General features: G+C 50.1%; 1 protein-coding gene across 4 annotated transcripts in view; it reads right to left on the bottom strand.

Moving 5' to 3' along the window:
* Positions 1-14343, bottom strand: part of kdm5ba (lysine demethylase 5Ba) — a 676108-nt gene that overhangs the window by 444017 nt on the left and 217748 nt on the right. For all 4 annotated transcript variants that reach the window (XR_011935801.1, XM_072480724.1, XM_072480725.1 and 1 more), the window contains exon 9: positions 865-984. Coding sequence is in view for 3 of the 4 variants with exons in the window: in XM_072480724.1 (XP_072336825.1) it covers positions 865-984 (120 nt within the window). In the remaining variant the exon portion in view is untranslated. The remainder of the gene's footprint in view (positions 1-864; positions 985-14343) is intronic.

Raw genomic sequence — 14343 nt, 5'->3', positions numbered from 1 at the left:
AAAAGGACATAGACAAGTTGACGAAGTGGGCTGATGGGTGGCAGACAAAGTTCAGTGCGGAGAAATGTGACGTGATACGTTTTAGTAGGAAGAACGTGGATAGACAATATAAAATAAGGTGTAAAATTCTTAACTGGGTGCAGGAGCAGACGGATCTGGGTGTATATGCACATAGCTGATTGAGAGTGTCAGGAGAGATGGAGAGAGCAGTAAAACAAACACAGTATTCTGGGCTTTACTAACAGGTGCAGATTGTACAAGAGCAACGGGATGCTGAACTTACACAGGACACTAACTAGTTAGACCTCAGCTGGAGTATTGTGTACAGTTCTGGGTACCACACAATAGGAAGGGTATGAACGCTTTGGAGAGAGTGCAGAAGAGGTTTAATAAATTGGTTCCAGGGTAGAGAAGTTTCAGTTATGAGGATAGATTGGAAAGGTTGGGGCTATTCAACTTGGGAGAAAAGGTCAAGAGCAGATTTGATAGAGATGTTCAAAATCATGAGGGGGCTGGGCACAATAGATAGGGAGAAATTGTTCCTTCCCTCAAAAGGTCAAGAACAAGAGGGCACAGAAGTGATTTTCAAAAAAAAAAATGTGATGTGAGAAAAATAAACTTTTCACAAAACGAGTGGTTTGTGTCTGGAATGCACTACCTGAAAATGTGGTTGAGGCAGGTTCAATTGAGGCATTCAAGAGGGCATGAGATGATTATTTGAATAAAAACAATGAGCAGGGGTACGAGGATAAGGCAGGGGAATGGCACAAAATCATAATGATCATTTGGAGAGCTGGTGCATACACGATAAGTCAAATGGCCTCCTCCTGCATCATAATAATTATGTGATTCTGTCATACTCACATGAACTGGCATATTGAAGTAGTCTGATTTGAAGGCATCCGCCATTTCTCCAAATGCACGGAGCGTGTAGTCCCTTGGGGCTTGCTCAAACCCAAAGGCTTCTTGAGGTTTGCCACACTCCTAGAACAAAGACAAAATGTTCATAGAATCAGAATCCCTATGGTTCAAGTAGGCCATTTGGCCTTCGAATCTGCACCTACCCTCTAAATGAGGACACCAACCTAGACCCATCCCTGTAACCCCAGCACATCCCTGGATACAAAGGGGCAATTTAGCATGGCCAAATCACCTAATCTGCACATCTTTGAACTGTGGGAGGAAACCACAGAACCCGGAGGAACCAGAGAACCCGGAGGAAACCCACGCAGACATGGGAAGAAAGTGCAAACTGTACACAAACAGTCACTCAAGGCAGGAATTGAAATCGCGTTCCTGGTGCTGGAAGGCAGCAGTGCTAATCACTGTGCTACCGTAACTCCCCTTCAGTATGATCTGGACTCACGGTGACATTACTTTGTGACTAACTGCTGTTGCAGATATAGCCTTACAATACCACAAAATTCCAAATTAGAGAGGCAGGATATTGTTTCGAGGCAATGTCCCTTGGTCAGAAATGGCAGTCAAAATCCGCAAAATTTAAGATATGAAAGTAAGCAGTCAATGGACAGGAAAAAAATGTGTGGAGTGAAGCTTAGCTCAGGGTCAAGGAGTTTACCAAGATTGCTCATCATCACAATCAGCATTGGTGAGCAGGAAGAACGGAATCATGGACGACACCAACTAATTCGATATACTCAGGTAGGATGATTTTTGCTTCCAGGATAGCATCTGCAAGTGAATCTGTCTCATAAACAAAGAACACTACAGCATAGGAACTAATGTCCCGGTCATGATATCAACCTTGGTCAAAACCCTGAGCACTTCCTTGTGTCGTATCCCTCTATACCCATCCTATCCATGTGTTTGTCAAGATGTCATTTGAACGCCGTTAATGAACGGCGTTAATGTATCTGCTTCTACACCCTCCCCTGGCAACACGTTCCAGGCATTCACCACCCTCTGCGTAAAAAACCTGCCTCGCACATCTCCTCTAAACTTTGCCCCATGGATCTTAAACATATGTCCCCTGGTGACTGACCCCCTCCACCTTGGGAAAGAGTGCCTGCCCATCCACTCTATCCATGCCCCTCAATTTTGTAGACCTCTATCAGGTCACCCCTCACCTCCGTCTTTCTAATGAAAATAGTCCGAGCCTATTCAGCCTTGACACATAGCTAACACCGTGCAGGCCAGGCAACATCCTGGTAAACCTCCTCTGCACCCTCTACAAAGCCTCCATATCCTTCTGGTAGTGTGGCAACTAAATATACTACAAACAACAGAGGCCCCAGCACAGATCCCTGTGGAACACCACGAGTCACAACCTTCCATTCAGAAAAACGCCCTTCTTCTGCTACCCTTTGCATTCGTAACTTGATCTCAGACAGGGGGCGAGACAACTTCACAGCAGTCTCAGAGTTGGATGTTGGTAATGAAATAGTTAAGCTGGGCATTATCAATATGTATAAGAAAATATTCCCCATGCTTGGAGATATCACTTCAGCAACACTCTGGAATATAAAGGAACCACGAAGCACATCAGAGCGATGAGCTTAGAAGTGGAAATCAATGTACACATGTGTGGAGCCATGTGAAATGATGTGAAGGCAGGGTTTCCACAGACAGACTGAGTAATTAGAATAGGGATAAGATATTTTAGGCAGAACCTCACTTTAACCAAGAAGAGTGAGATGTGGGCAAAATGCAAGTCAAACCCAAGGAATTTCAACAGGGAACATAAGTAAGACAAGCAAGAGTAAGCCATTTGGCCGATTATATAGATGTGCCTACATTCATTGACGTTAGAAGAATGAGAGACAATCTTATTCAAACATGAGATTCTCAGGAGGCTTAGTCATAGTCATAGAACATACAGTACAGGAGGCCATTCAGCCCATCGAGTCTGCACCGATCCACTTAAACCCTCACTTCCACCCTATCCCCGTAACCCAATTACCCCTCCTAACCTTTTTGGTCACTTCGGGCAATTTATTATGGCCAATCCACTTAACCTGCACGTCTTCCTCCCACAGTCCAAAGATGCGCAGGTTAGGTGGATTGGGCGTGATAAATTGCCCTTAGTGTCCAAAATTGTCCTTAGTGTTATGCTGGGTTGTGGGGATAGGGTGGAGGTGTTGACCTTGGGTAGGATGCTCTTTCCAAGAGCCGGTGCAGACTCGATGGGCCGAATGGCCTCCTTCTGCGCTGTAAATTCTATGATAATCTAACTAGCCTCTTTGGACTGTGGGAGGAAACCGGAGCACCCGGAGGAAACGCACGCAGACATGGGGAGAAATTGCAGACTCCGCACAGACAGTGACCCAGCAGGGAATCAAACCTGGGACCCTGGCGCTGTGAAGCCACAGTGCTATCCACTTGTGCTACCATGCTGCCCATGCTGGACGGGCACTTGCTGAGAGGATGTTTCCACTCATGGGGAAACCTAGATCTGGGGGACACAGTTTAAAAATAAGGGGTTGCCCTTTAGATGACGAGGAATTTCTTCTCTTTGAGGGTTATGAGTGCTTCTAATTCTATTGCCAGCAAGTGGTGGAATATATACACGGCTCAGTTAGACATATTTTTGATTGAAAAGAGTTTCAAGGATTGGGGGGGGGGGGGGGGGGGTCATGCAGGAAAATGGAATTAAGGCCACAATTAAATCAGCATGATTTCATTTATCTCAAGAGGCTTGGAATATAAAAGCAGGGATGTACTTCTGAAGCTTTATAAAGCACTAGTTAGGCCCCATTTAGAATACTGTGAGCAATTTTGGGCCCCACACCTCAGGAAGGACATACTGGCACTGGAGCGGGTCCAGCGGAGATTCACACGGATGATCCCAGAAATGGAAGGCCTAACATACGATGAACATCTGAGGATCTTGGGATTATATTCATTGGAGTTTAGGAGGTTGAGGGGAGATCTAATAGAAACTTACAAGATAATGACTGGCTTAGATAGGGTGGACGTAGGGAAGTTGTTTCCATTAGCAGGGGAGACTAGGACCCGGGGGCACAGCCTTAGAATAAAAGGGAGTCACTTTAGAACAGAGATGAGGAGAAATTTCTTCAGCCAGAGAGTGGTGGGTCTGTGGAATTCAAAGCCACAGAGGGCGGTGGAGGCCGGGACGTTGAATGTCTTTAAGACAGAAGTTGATAAATTCTTGATTTCTCGAGGAATTAAGGGCTATGGAGTGAGAGCGGGTAAATGGAGTTGAAATCAGCCATGATTGAATGGTGGAGTGGACTCGATGGGCCGGATGGCCTTACTTCGGCTCCTATGTCTTATGGTCTTATGGAATGGTGAAGCAAGCTGTCGGGACCAAATTTTTTTTTTTTAATTATTAAATTCATTTCCGGGTGTTGGCATTGCTGGTTAGGCCAGCATTTATTGCCCATCCCTAGTTGCTCTTCAAAAGGTGGGGGTGAGGTGCCTTCTTGAACCACTGCAGTCCTTGAGGTGTAGGTACACCCACTGTGCTGTTAGGGAGGGAGTTCCAATATTTTGTCCCAGCGACAGCAAAGGAATGACAATATATTTCCAAGTCAGGGTGGTGAGTAACTTGGAGGGGAACCTCCAGGTGGTGGGGTTCCCAGGTATCTGCTGCTCTTATCCTAGATAGGGGCTGATTTAGCACAATAGGGGCTGGTTTAGCACAGTAGGCTAAACAGCTGGCTTGTAATGCAGAACAATGCCAGCAGCGCGGGTTCAATTCCCGTACCAGCCTCCCTGAACAGGCGCCGGAATGTGGCGACTAGGGGCTTTTCACAGTAACTTCATTGAAGCCTACTTGTGACAATAAGCAATTATTATTATTATTAGATGGTGGTGGTCATGGGTTTGGAAGGTGCTGTCGAAGGAACCTTGGTGAGTTACTGCAGTGCATCTTGTAGATGGTACATACGGCTGCCACTGTTCGTCGGTGGTGGAGGGTTTGAATGTTTCTGGAAGGAGTAGCAATCAAGCGGGCTGCTTTGTCCTGGATGGTGTTGAGCTCCTTCAGCGTTGTTGGAGCTGCACTCACCCAGGCAAGTGGAGAGGATTCCATTACACTCCTGACTTGTGCCTTGTAAATGGTTGATAGGCTTTGGGGGGTCAGGAGGTGAATTACTTGCCATTGGATTCCTAGCCTTTACCTGCCCTGGTAGCCACAGTATTAATGTGGCTAGTCCAGTTCAGTTTCTGATCAATGGTAACCCCCAGGATGTTGATTGTGGGGGATTCACCGACGATAATGCCATTGAATGTCAAGGGGCGATGGTTAGATCCTCTCTTGTAGGAGATGCTCATTGCCGCTCGTCAGTCCTTGCCTGAATATTGTTCAGGTCTTGCTGCATTTGGACACGGACTGCTTCATTATCTGAGGAGTCGCGAATGGTGCTAAACATTGTGCAGTCATCCGCAAACATCCCCACTTCTGACCTTATGATGGAAGGGGTGTCATTGATGAAGCAGCTGAAGGGCAGCATGGTAGCACACTGTGCCTTCACAGCGCCAGGGTGCTAGGTTCGATTCCCCGCTGTGTCACTGTCTGTGAGGAGTCTGCACCATCTCCCCGTGTCTGCGTGGATTTCCTCCGGGTGCTCCGGTTTCCTCCCACAGTCTGACTGTGAAGACGGGACTGTGTCTTCACAAGTACTGTGCGGTGGTCACTTCTACTGATACCGTCATGGACAGATGCATCTACAGCAGGCAGAGAGGTGAGGATGAGGTCAAGTATGTTTTTCCCTCTTGTTGGTTCCCTTGTCACCTGCTGAAGACCCACTCTAGCAGCCGTGTCCTTTAGGACCCGGCCAGCTCAGTCTGTGATGGTACTACCGAGCCACTCTTGGTGATGGACATTGAAATCCTCCACCCAGAGGATTCTTTGCGCTTGCCACCCTCAGTGCTTCCTCCGAGTGGCGTTCAACATGGAGGAGAACTGATTCATCAACTGATGGTGGCCAGTACGTGATAATCAGCAGGAGGTTTCCTTGCCCATGTTTAACCTGAAGCCACGAGACTTCATGGGGTCCAGAGTCGATGTTGAGGACTCCCAGGGCAACTCCCTCCCGACTGTATATCATTGTGCCGCCACTTCTGCTTGGTCTGTCCTGCCGGTGAGACAGGACATACCTAGGAATGGCAATCGTGTTGTCTGGAATATTATCTGAAAGGTATAATTCTGAGTATGACTAGGTCAGGCTTTTGCTTGACTAGTCTGTGAGACCGCTCTCCCAGCTTTGGCACAAGCCCCCAGAAGATAGAAAGGAGGAATTTGCAAGGTCGACAGGGCTGGCTTTGTTGTTGCCGTTTCCGGTGCCTGGTTTGATGCCAGGTAGTCCATCCGGTTTCATTTCTTTTTGTGTTTTTGTAGCGGTTGAATATAACACAGTGGCTTGCTAGGTCATTTCAGAGGGCATTTAAGAGTCAACCACATTGCTGTGGGTCTGGAGTCACATGTAGGTCAGACCAGGTAAGGATGGCAGATTTCCTTCCCGAAAGGACATTAGTGAATCAGATGTTTTTTTTTACGACACACGACAATGGTTTCACGATTTAATTCCAGATATTTTTTTTAAGTTTAAATTCCACCACCTGCCATGGTGGGATTCAAACCCGGGTCCCCAGGTCATTATCCTGGGTCTCTGGAATACTAGGCCAGTTTCAAAACCACTACGGCACCGCCTCCCCTGGCCTACTCCTGTTCATATTTCTTATGTTCTTTTAGAACTATCTGTTTTGGGGGTCACGTGGTGTGACCACGGGAGCAATTGCATTTTCGCAAGCTCCAGCTCTGCTCGTCATTTAATCCGTTATTTCATCCTGGTGCACATTTGATATTTGTCTTTTCTTGGGCTACATGGCTGTGTCCCGGAAGTTCCTGATTGATGTTTTTGTAAGAATGAGCTGAGATAAAATGGTAAAATCCTCATCTGTTCGTGGCAGTTGGAGTGGGCTTGCAGTGGTGTAGTTGGTGTCTTGTTAAATTGATCGTTGGATTCTGCTTTATCTTTTGCCTTCTTGTGCAACATGAAAGATGTCTTTATCCTGAAGTTTAGCCTGAAGACATTACTCGCTGTTGATCATGTCGTTGACTAGTGTTAGGTCTTTTTTCCTGCAGGGGTGTGAGATGTGAGCATGATGGCCTGTCTCGTTGATTATCCTGATTTATCATAATCATATTGAGTAAATTATGAGAAATGTGATTTGTGCAGTTTCACTCCTTTTGGTTATTGTCTATTATAATCCTTGTTTTTTTCTCCATCACCTCCTGCTTTGTTTATAAAGGTGAGTGGAGCTAGAATTTGGGGAAGGCGGAGGGGGGGGTGAGTGAGTTCGTCCTCACTGGGATCAAGAATAGACTCCCTGTTGGAGCTAATTCGTTTGGGTATTTTTATTTTTTTATTTTTTATTTTTAGGTTATTGAATTTAAGAATAACTGTCTTTATCCTTCGCTGGACTAGGTAGAATTTTCCTTTATACTCGGTTCCTTTTGACTCCTCTTTGAGGTTGTTTTGGGGCTCTTTCTTTACTCCTCTTTTGAACTATTAAAATGCGGTGTTTATTATTGGCGAAGGTTGAGGTGGGATTAATAATTGTGGTTGGTTTTTGGGGAGGGTTGCTCTAGGTATCGTTTCTGCGACAGTGGACGCCTTGAATTAGTTTGGGAGTTCTCTCCTTGGTGGCTTTTTCTCTTTCTTTCTTCAACTGAGTAAGCATTGTGCAGGTTCTTACCCTAATCTAGCCTAGTGGTTTGGGGATGGAGTTCCTGGTGGTGCCGGTGAGGAGGAAATCGGCCCAACCCCCAGGGTGCCCAATTGCTGGGTGCCCCCTCTCGACAAAAGCTAAATATCCTCTTATTCTCAGTATGAGTGGGGACGGTGCACTGGGTTGGATGGGGATGGGGCTGCAGGCTCTTTGGGCTGTGCTGGAAGTCCTGTCGGTTTAGTTTCTTGCGTTTTGGGTGGTGCTGGGCTTGGCTAGATCCAGTGCTGTGGCTAGTATCCCGTTAGCCCTGGGGGCTTGGGGTGTCTCTTTCAGGAATTGTCTGTGGGGAATATCCTGGGAGGCTGGGTTTTACTTCCCTGGTGCACGGGAGCCTGGAGATGGGCAGAGTCTTGTCCTTGGTAGATATTCTGTTATCTCCAGAGGGTGGGACACCTTGTCATTTGTATAGCCTGTTCTCCTCTGCATTGGTGAGTGGACGCCAGAAAAGTATATGGTCTGGGCTGGTTCCTGATCCTTTGGTATCCGATGGGTTAGCTCTGGTAGTTCTTGTTCTTTCTTCCTTCTTTTTCTCTTTTAGGAGGCCCTGAAGGTTTGATCCTCCATTGGGTGCCGCTGTTCAAGCAACGAAAACATGAAATTTTGTGTTGGCACACGCCGATGTTGGATTAGTAATGGTGGTTGAGCTGTTGGGGAGGGACTGCTCTGGCTATCCTTTCTGTGACGATGGCCGGATCTGATGTCCCTTCACTGGAGATTTCTTCTCCATCTCTTATTGTCCGGATGAGCGTGGTGCAGGTCCTTATCCTGGTCTGGCCCGATGGTTGGGGGGGCCCCCTAGTTGTGCCAAGCAGGAAGCAGTCGGCACTCCCTCCCAGGGTACCCAATTGTTAGGTGTCCTCACAATTCCTCTTACTGGGATGGGATCCCCCATCGGCTGAGGCTGGAGAAATTAATCTAGTCCTATGCTTTGATGGTTGTTCTGTGGTCTTGCTGGTTAAGCGGCTTATTCCCCTCTTGTTGGTGGATGTTTCATGGGCGCTGAGAGATTGAGGCCTGGGTTAGGTTCCTGAGCTCTTGTTATCTGGTGGGTTAGTTCTGGTAGTTAGTTTCCTTGGGAAGCCCTGAAGGTTTGTTTGTAAGGTCTGCTCTGGGCCTGGATTGGGGTTAAGTTACATTGCGTGGCATGTATGCAACGGTTATGGTGACCACAAAGGACAGGGGGAATTGTTAATAGATCTCCCCGTTGAAGTGTTGGGTACTCTGAGACGCAGACGAACCAACATGGTTGCGATTGGTACAACGCAGTTTTATTTCTTTTAACTATTTATATAACAAACTTGGTACTCAGCACATGGTGACTGTCTGAGTGTCTGGCTTGGAGGTCCTTGCCCTGAGCCGTCTCCTGCTGGACTGCCCAGGAAGTGTCGTGTTCCTTGTTTTGTACTGTGTATGCTCTTGTCTGTGATTGGCTGTCGTGTTGTGTGTGCTAATTGGTCCGTTGATCTGTCCATCACTATGTATGTGTGTATGTGCTGTGATGTTCACTTGAATATCATGACATCCCCCCTTTTTTACAATATTATGTGCCTACGTGGTTATAAATAGAGATGTGTACTGAGTGCAGCAAAATGTGTGTGTGTGTAATATTTACAGCATGTACATGGGGCTTAATTATATACAAGGGGCGATGTCGGGTGTGACATAATAATGAGGTTGTACCATAACAAAGAACGTGGAAATGTGGAACGATAAAACAAATTCCTGTAACGATAAGAACATAAACATGTTAAAACAGTGGTTGCATGAGTTCAACGTGTAAACAGTCTCATAAGTCCAGTCTAGTAGGTGGGCGACGAATTCGGGTTGACCGCCTCAAGGGTGGGTCTGGAACCACCGGCTGAGGTGCGGGCCTGGCCACGGGCGGCGACGGAAGGGGCATGGTAGCAGGCAGCTCCACGAAGTCGCTATCAGGAACCACAGGAGGACACGGTGTCAGTGTAAGGTCTCGTTGCGAGCGTGGAAGTAGGCGAAGAGCCCGGCGATTGCACCTACGCACGGATCCATCAGGCATGCGAACCAGGAACGAGCGGGGAGCGTCGGAGAACTTCGGCAGGTGCTGAATAGCCACCTTCTGGTAGGTGGATCCGGACGTCGTCTCCAGGGGCCAGGGCGGGAAGATCAGTGTGCCATATGACCTCTTCTGGCGATCACGCTGCAGTTGCATCCTGTGCAGTACCAGAGCATGGTCTATTGTGGGTGCCAGGATGGAAGGCACAGTGGTCCTGAGGGCGCGACCCATCAGCAGCTGGGCTGGTGAGAGACCAGTGGCTAGTGGGGCCGAGCGATAGGCCAGCAGGGTGAGGCAGAAGTCCGACCCGGCAGCAGCAGCTTTGCAGAGGAGCCGCTTGACAATGTGAACGCCCTTCTCCGCCTTTCCATTTGACTGGGGGTGCAGAGGGCTGGACGTCACGTGTGTGAAGCCATACGAGGCAGCAAACGATGACCATTCCTGGCTGGCGAAACAGGGCCCATTGTCCGACATGACAGTCATCGGAATGAGGTGGTGAGCAAAGGTGTCTTTGCAAGCCCTGATGACAGCAGATGACGTCAAATCGTGCAGGCGTATGACTTCTGGGTAGTTGGAGAAGTAGTCAACGATGATGACATAGTCCCTGCCGAGCGCGTGAAATAGGTCCACACCCACCTTCGCCCAGGGGGACGTCACCAGCTCATGGGGCAGAAGTGTTCCAGGAGGTTGCGCCAACTGAAACCTTTGGCAGGTGGGACAGTTGAGCACCATGTTGGCAATATCGTCACTGATACCGGCCAGTATACCGCCTCTCGGGCCCTCCGTCTGCACTTCTCGATCCCCAAGTGGCCTTCGTGTAGTTGGTCGAGAACCAGCTTGTGCATACTGTGCGGAATCACAATCCGGTCCAGCATCAGAAGGACAAAGACTTTGTCTTTGTTGACACCATCAGTGACGGCCAGGTCGTCTCGGACATTGTAGAACTGCGGGCACTGCCCTTTGAGCCACCCTCCCGTCATGTGGCGCATCACACATAGAATCATAGAATTTACAGTGCAGAAGGAGGCCATTCGGCCCATCGAGTCTGCACCGGCTCTTGGAAAGAGCACCCTACCCAAGGTCAACACCGCCACCCTATCCCCATAACCCAGTAACCCCATAACCCAGTAACCCCACCCAACACTAAGGGCAATTTTGGACACTAAGGGCAATTTATCATGGCCAATCCACCTAACCTGCACATCTTTGGACTGTGGGAGGAAACCGGAGCACCCGGAGGAAACCCACGCACACACGGGGAGGATGTGCAGACTCCGCACAGACAGTGACCCAAGCTGGAATCGAACCTGGGACCCTGGAGCTGTGAAGCAATTGTGCTATCCACAAGGCTACCGTGCTGCCCAAGGGGTTTTGGCAGATCCAACTCGATCCGTCCAGCCGAAAGCTATGCACCTTCAATACCCCTTTCGGCGGGTTCTGCTACAACCGGATGCCGTTTGGCATCATCTCGGCATCCGAGGTCTTTCATAGGATCATGGAGCAGATGGTGGTCCTGAGGGTGGCCCCTTCCGTCGCCGCCCGTGGCCAGGCCCGCACCTCAGCCGGTGGTTCCAGACCCACCCTTGAGGCGGTCAACCCGAATTCGTCGCCCACCTACTAGACTGGACTTATGAGACTGTTTACACGTTGAACTCATGCAACCACTGTTTTAACATGTTTATGTTCTTATCGTTACAGGAATTTGTTTTATGGCTCAGGATGGCTCAAAGGGCAGTGCCCGCAGTTCTACAATGTCCGAGACGACCTGGCCGTCACTGATGGTGTCAACAAAGACAAAGTCTTTGTCCTTCTGATGCTGGACCGGATTGTGATTCCGCACAGTATGCACAAGCTGGTTCTCGACCAACTACACGAAGGCCACTTGGGGATCGAGAAGTGCAGACGGAGGGCCCGAGAGGCGGTATACTGGCCGGTATCAGTGACGATATTGCCAACATGGTGCTCAACTGTCCCACCTGCCAAAGGATGGAGCAGACCGTTGTAGAAGGGGGTCGGCCGCAGTCTCTCGGCGAATACGGGCCAGACTGGAGTCGTCAGCTGGCAGATTTGCCGATGTGAAAGCCACCTGCGCCTCGACCTGACATACGAACCCCTCCAAATCTGGCGGTGTGCTCACTGCTCTGGATAGGGCATCCGCAACGATGAGTTCCTTCCCTGGGGTGTAGACCAGTTGGAAGTCGTACCTCCTGAGTTTAAGTAGGATGCGCTGGAGGCGAGGGGTCATCTTGTTCAGGTCCTTGATTATGATGCTGACCAGGGGGCAGTGGTCAGTTTCGACAGTGAACCGGGGAACTTGTCTAAACCGGTTAGCAAGCCCAGGCACTCCTTTTCGATCTGCGCGTAGCGCTGCTCTGTGGGGGTCATGGCTCGCGATGCATAGGCAACTGGGGCCCATGACGACGTGTCATCCCGCTGCAGGAACACTGCCCCAATGCCGGATTGGCTGGCATCAGTCGAGATTTTGTTGGCACGAGACGTGTCAAAGAACGCCAATACCGGTGCAGTGGTGAGTTTGAGTTTGAGCTCCTCCCAATCCAGCTGGTGTGTGTGTTGCCACTGAAACTCTGTGGACTTTTTGTCGAGGTGGCGCAGAGCCGTCGTGTGGGAGGCAAGGTTGGGAATGAACTTCCCCAGGAAGTTGACCATGCCAAGGAAGCATAGCACTGCTGTCTTGTCTGCCGGCTGCGGCATGGCTGTGATGGCGCTCACCTTGTCTGCATCCGGACGGACCCCTGACCGGGAGATATGGTCCCCCAGGAACTTCAGCTCGGTTTGGCCAAAGGAACACTTGGCTCGGTTGAGGCGCAGGCCGGTTTCCCGTATGCGGGCAAAAACACATTGGAGACGATATATGTGCTCCTGTGGTGTGGTGGACCAGATGATGACGTCGTCCACGTATATGCGCACCCCTTCGATGCCTTCCACCATCTGCTCCATGATCCTATGAAAGACCTCGGATGCCGAGATGATGCCAAACGGCATCCGGTTGTAGCAGAACCCGCCGAAAGGGGTATTGAAGGTGCATAGCTTTCGGCTGGACGGATCGAGTTGGATCTGCCAAAACCCCTTGGAGGCATCCAGTTTCGTAAATATTTTCGCCTGGGCCATTTCACTCGTGATCTCCTCCCATTTGGGTATGGGATAATGTACCCTCATGATATTGTTATTGAGGTCTTTTGGGTCAATACATATGCGGAGCTTGCTGGAGGCTTCTTGACACACACCATGGAGCTGACCCACGGCGTGGGCTCCGTGACCCTGGATAGGACCCGTTGGTCCTGGTGATCCTGCAGCTGCTGCTTGAGGCGGTCTTTGAGTGACGCAGGGACTCTGCTAGGTGCGTGAATGACCGGGATGGCGTCTGGTTTGAGGCTAATTCGGTGGGTGTATGGCAGTGTTCCCATGCCCTCGAATGCATCCTGGTTGTGGGCGAGGAGCGATTGGTGCTGTGAGTTGAACTCTGCATCCGGGAAGTCAGATGTGCCGTCTGGAGAGAGAGAGTGGACTCGTTGCACGAGGTGGAGAGCCTTGCATGCCTGTGCGCCCAGCAGGGAGTCCTTCGATGAGCAGACTATCTTGAACGAGAGTGTGGCCGTGTGTGTGTTGTGTGTCACCTGGAGCTGGCAGGATCCCATAGCCAGCATAACGTTCCCGTTGTAGTCGACCATCTTGCACCGGGACGGCCGGATTGGTGGTCTGACCTTCATGGCGTAGAAGACTGACCATGCTATGAGGTTGGCAGAGGCGCCAGTGTCCAGGCAGAAAGTGATCGGCGATCGGTTGACCATCAGGGTGGCACACCATTCATCACCCGGATTGATTGTGTTGACTCGGTTCCCATCAATGACCGCAACCCGGAAGGCGTCTAGGTCATCTGTGTCATCGGTCTGGATGTCGTAATGTGGAGGCTGAATGGTCCGCACGTTCCTGCGAGGTTGTCGGAGATGTGGAAGATAGACAGGTTGAGCTGCTCGACAGTAAGCAGCGTAGTGGCCCACCTTGCCACAGCGTAGGCATTGTCGGGTTTTTGCGGGACATTGCTCTTTTAAATGTGCAGCTCCACAGTTGCCGCACGTCGTGAGGTCATGGTGCTCGTTGCGCCACTGCGCATGCGCAGTTCGGTCTTGCGTCGAGCGCGCCTGCACATCACGTCCCTCAGTGTTGCCGTAGGTTTTGGCGCGCACAAGCGCGGGAGGCCTCGAAAAGTGCGCAAAACGGGCGCCCTCAGCCGGGCCGCGGGCCGGGAGAAACTCGATCGCCTGGACCAGTTCGGCCTCGTGGGGCACCTGGCTCGCCGATCCGGTCGCGTAGGACCCCCTCCGCGCCGATTCGGTCGCCTGAAATTGGGCATAGCGGCTAGCCGCGTTCTCGTGCAGGACACAGGCTTCAACTGCAGATGCTAAGGTTTGGCCGTTTATTTTTAAAAGCTGCTGGCGTAGGCTGCCCGAGGCAACCCCAAAAACGATCTGGTCCCGGAACATGGACTCTTAGGTGGTGTCGTAACCGCAGGACTGCGCGAGTATGCGGAGATGCGTCAGGAATGACTAAAAGAGCTCATCCTTACCTTGCAAGCGCTG

The sequence above is a fragment of the Scyliorhinus torazame genome, chromosome 17, assembly GCF_047496885.1.
Source record: "Scyliorhinus torazame isolate Kashiwa2021f chromosome 17, sScyTor2.1, whole genome shotgun sequence".
In the NCBI taxonomy this organism is placed as follows: domain Eukaryota; kingdom Metazoa; phylum Chordata; class Chondrichthyes; order Carcharhiniformes; family Scyliorhinidae; genus Scyliorhinus; species Scyliorhinus torazame.
The sequence above is the reverse complement of the archived record's forward strand: the minus strand, read 5'-3'. Positions and strand labels throughout refer to the sequence as shown.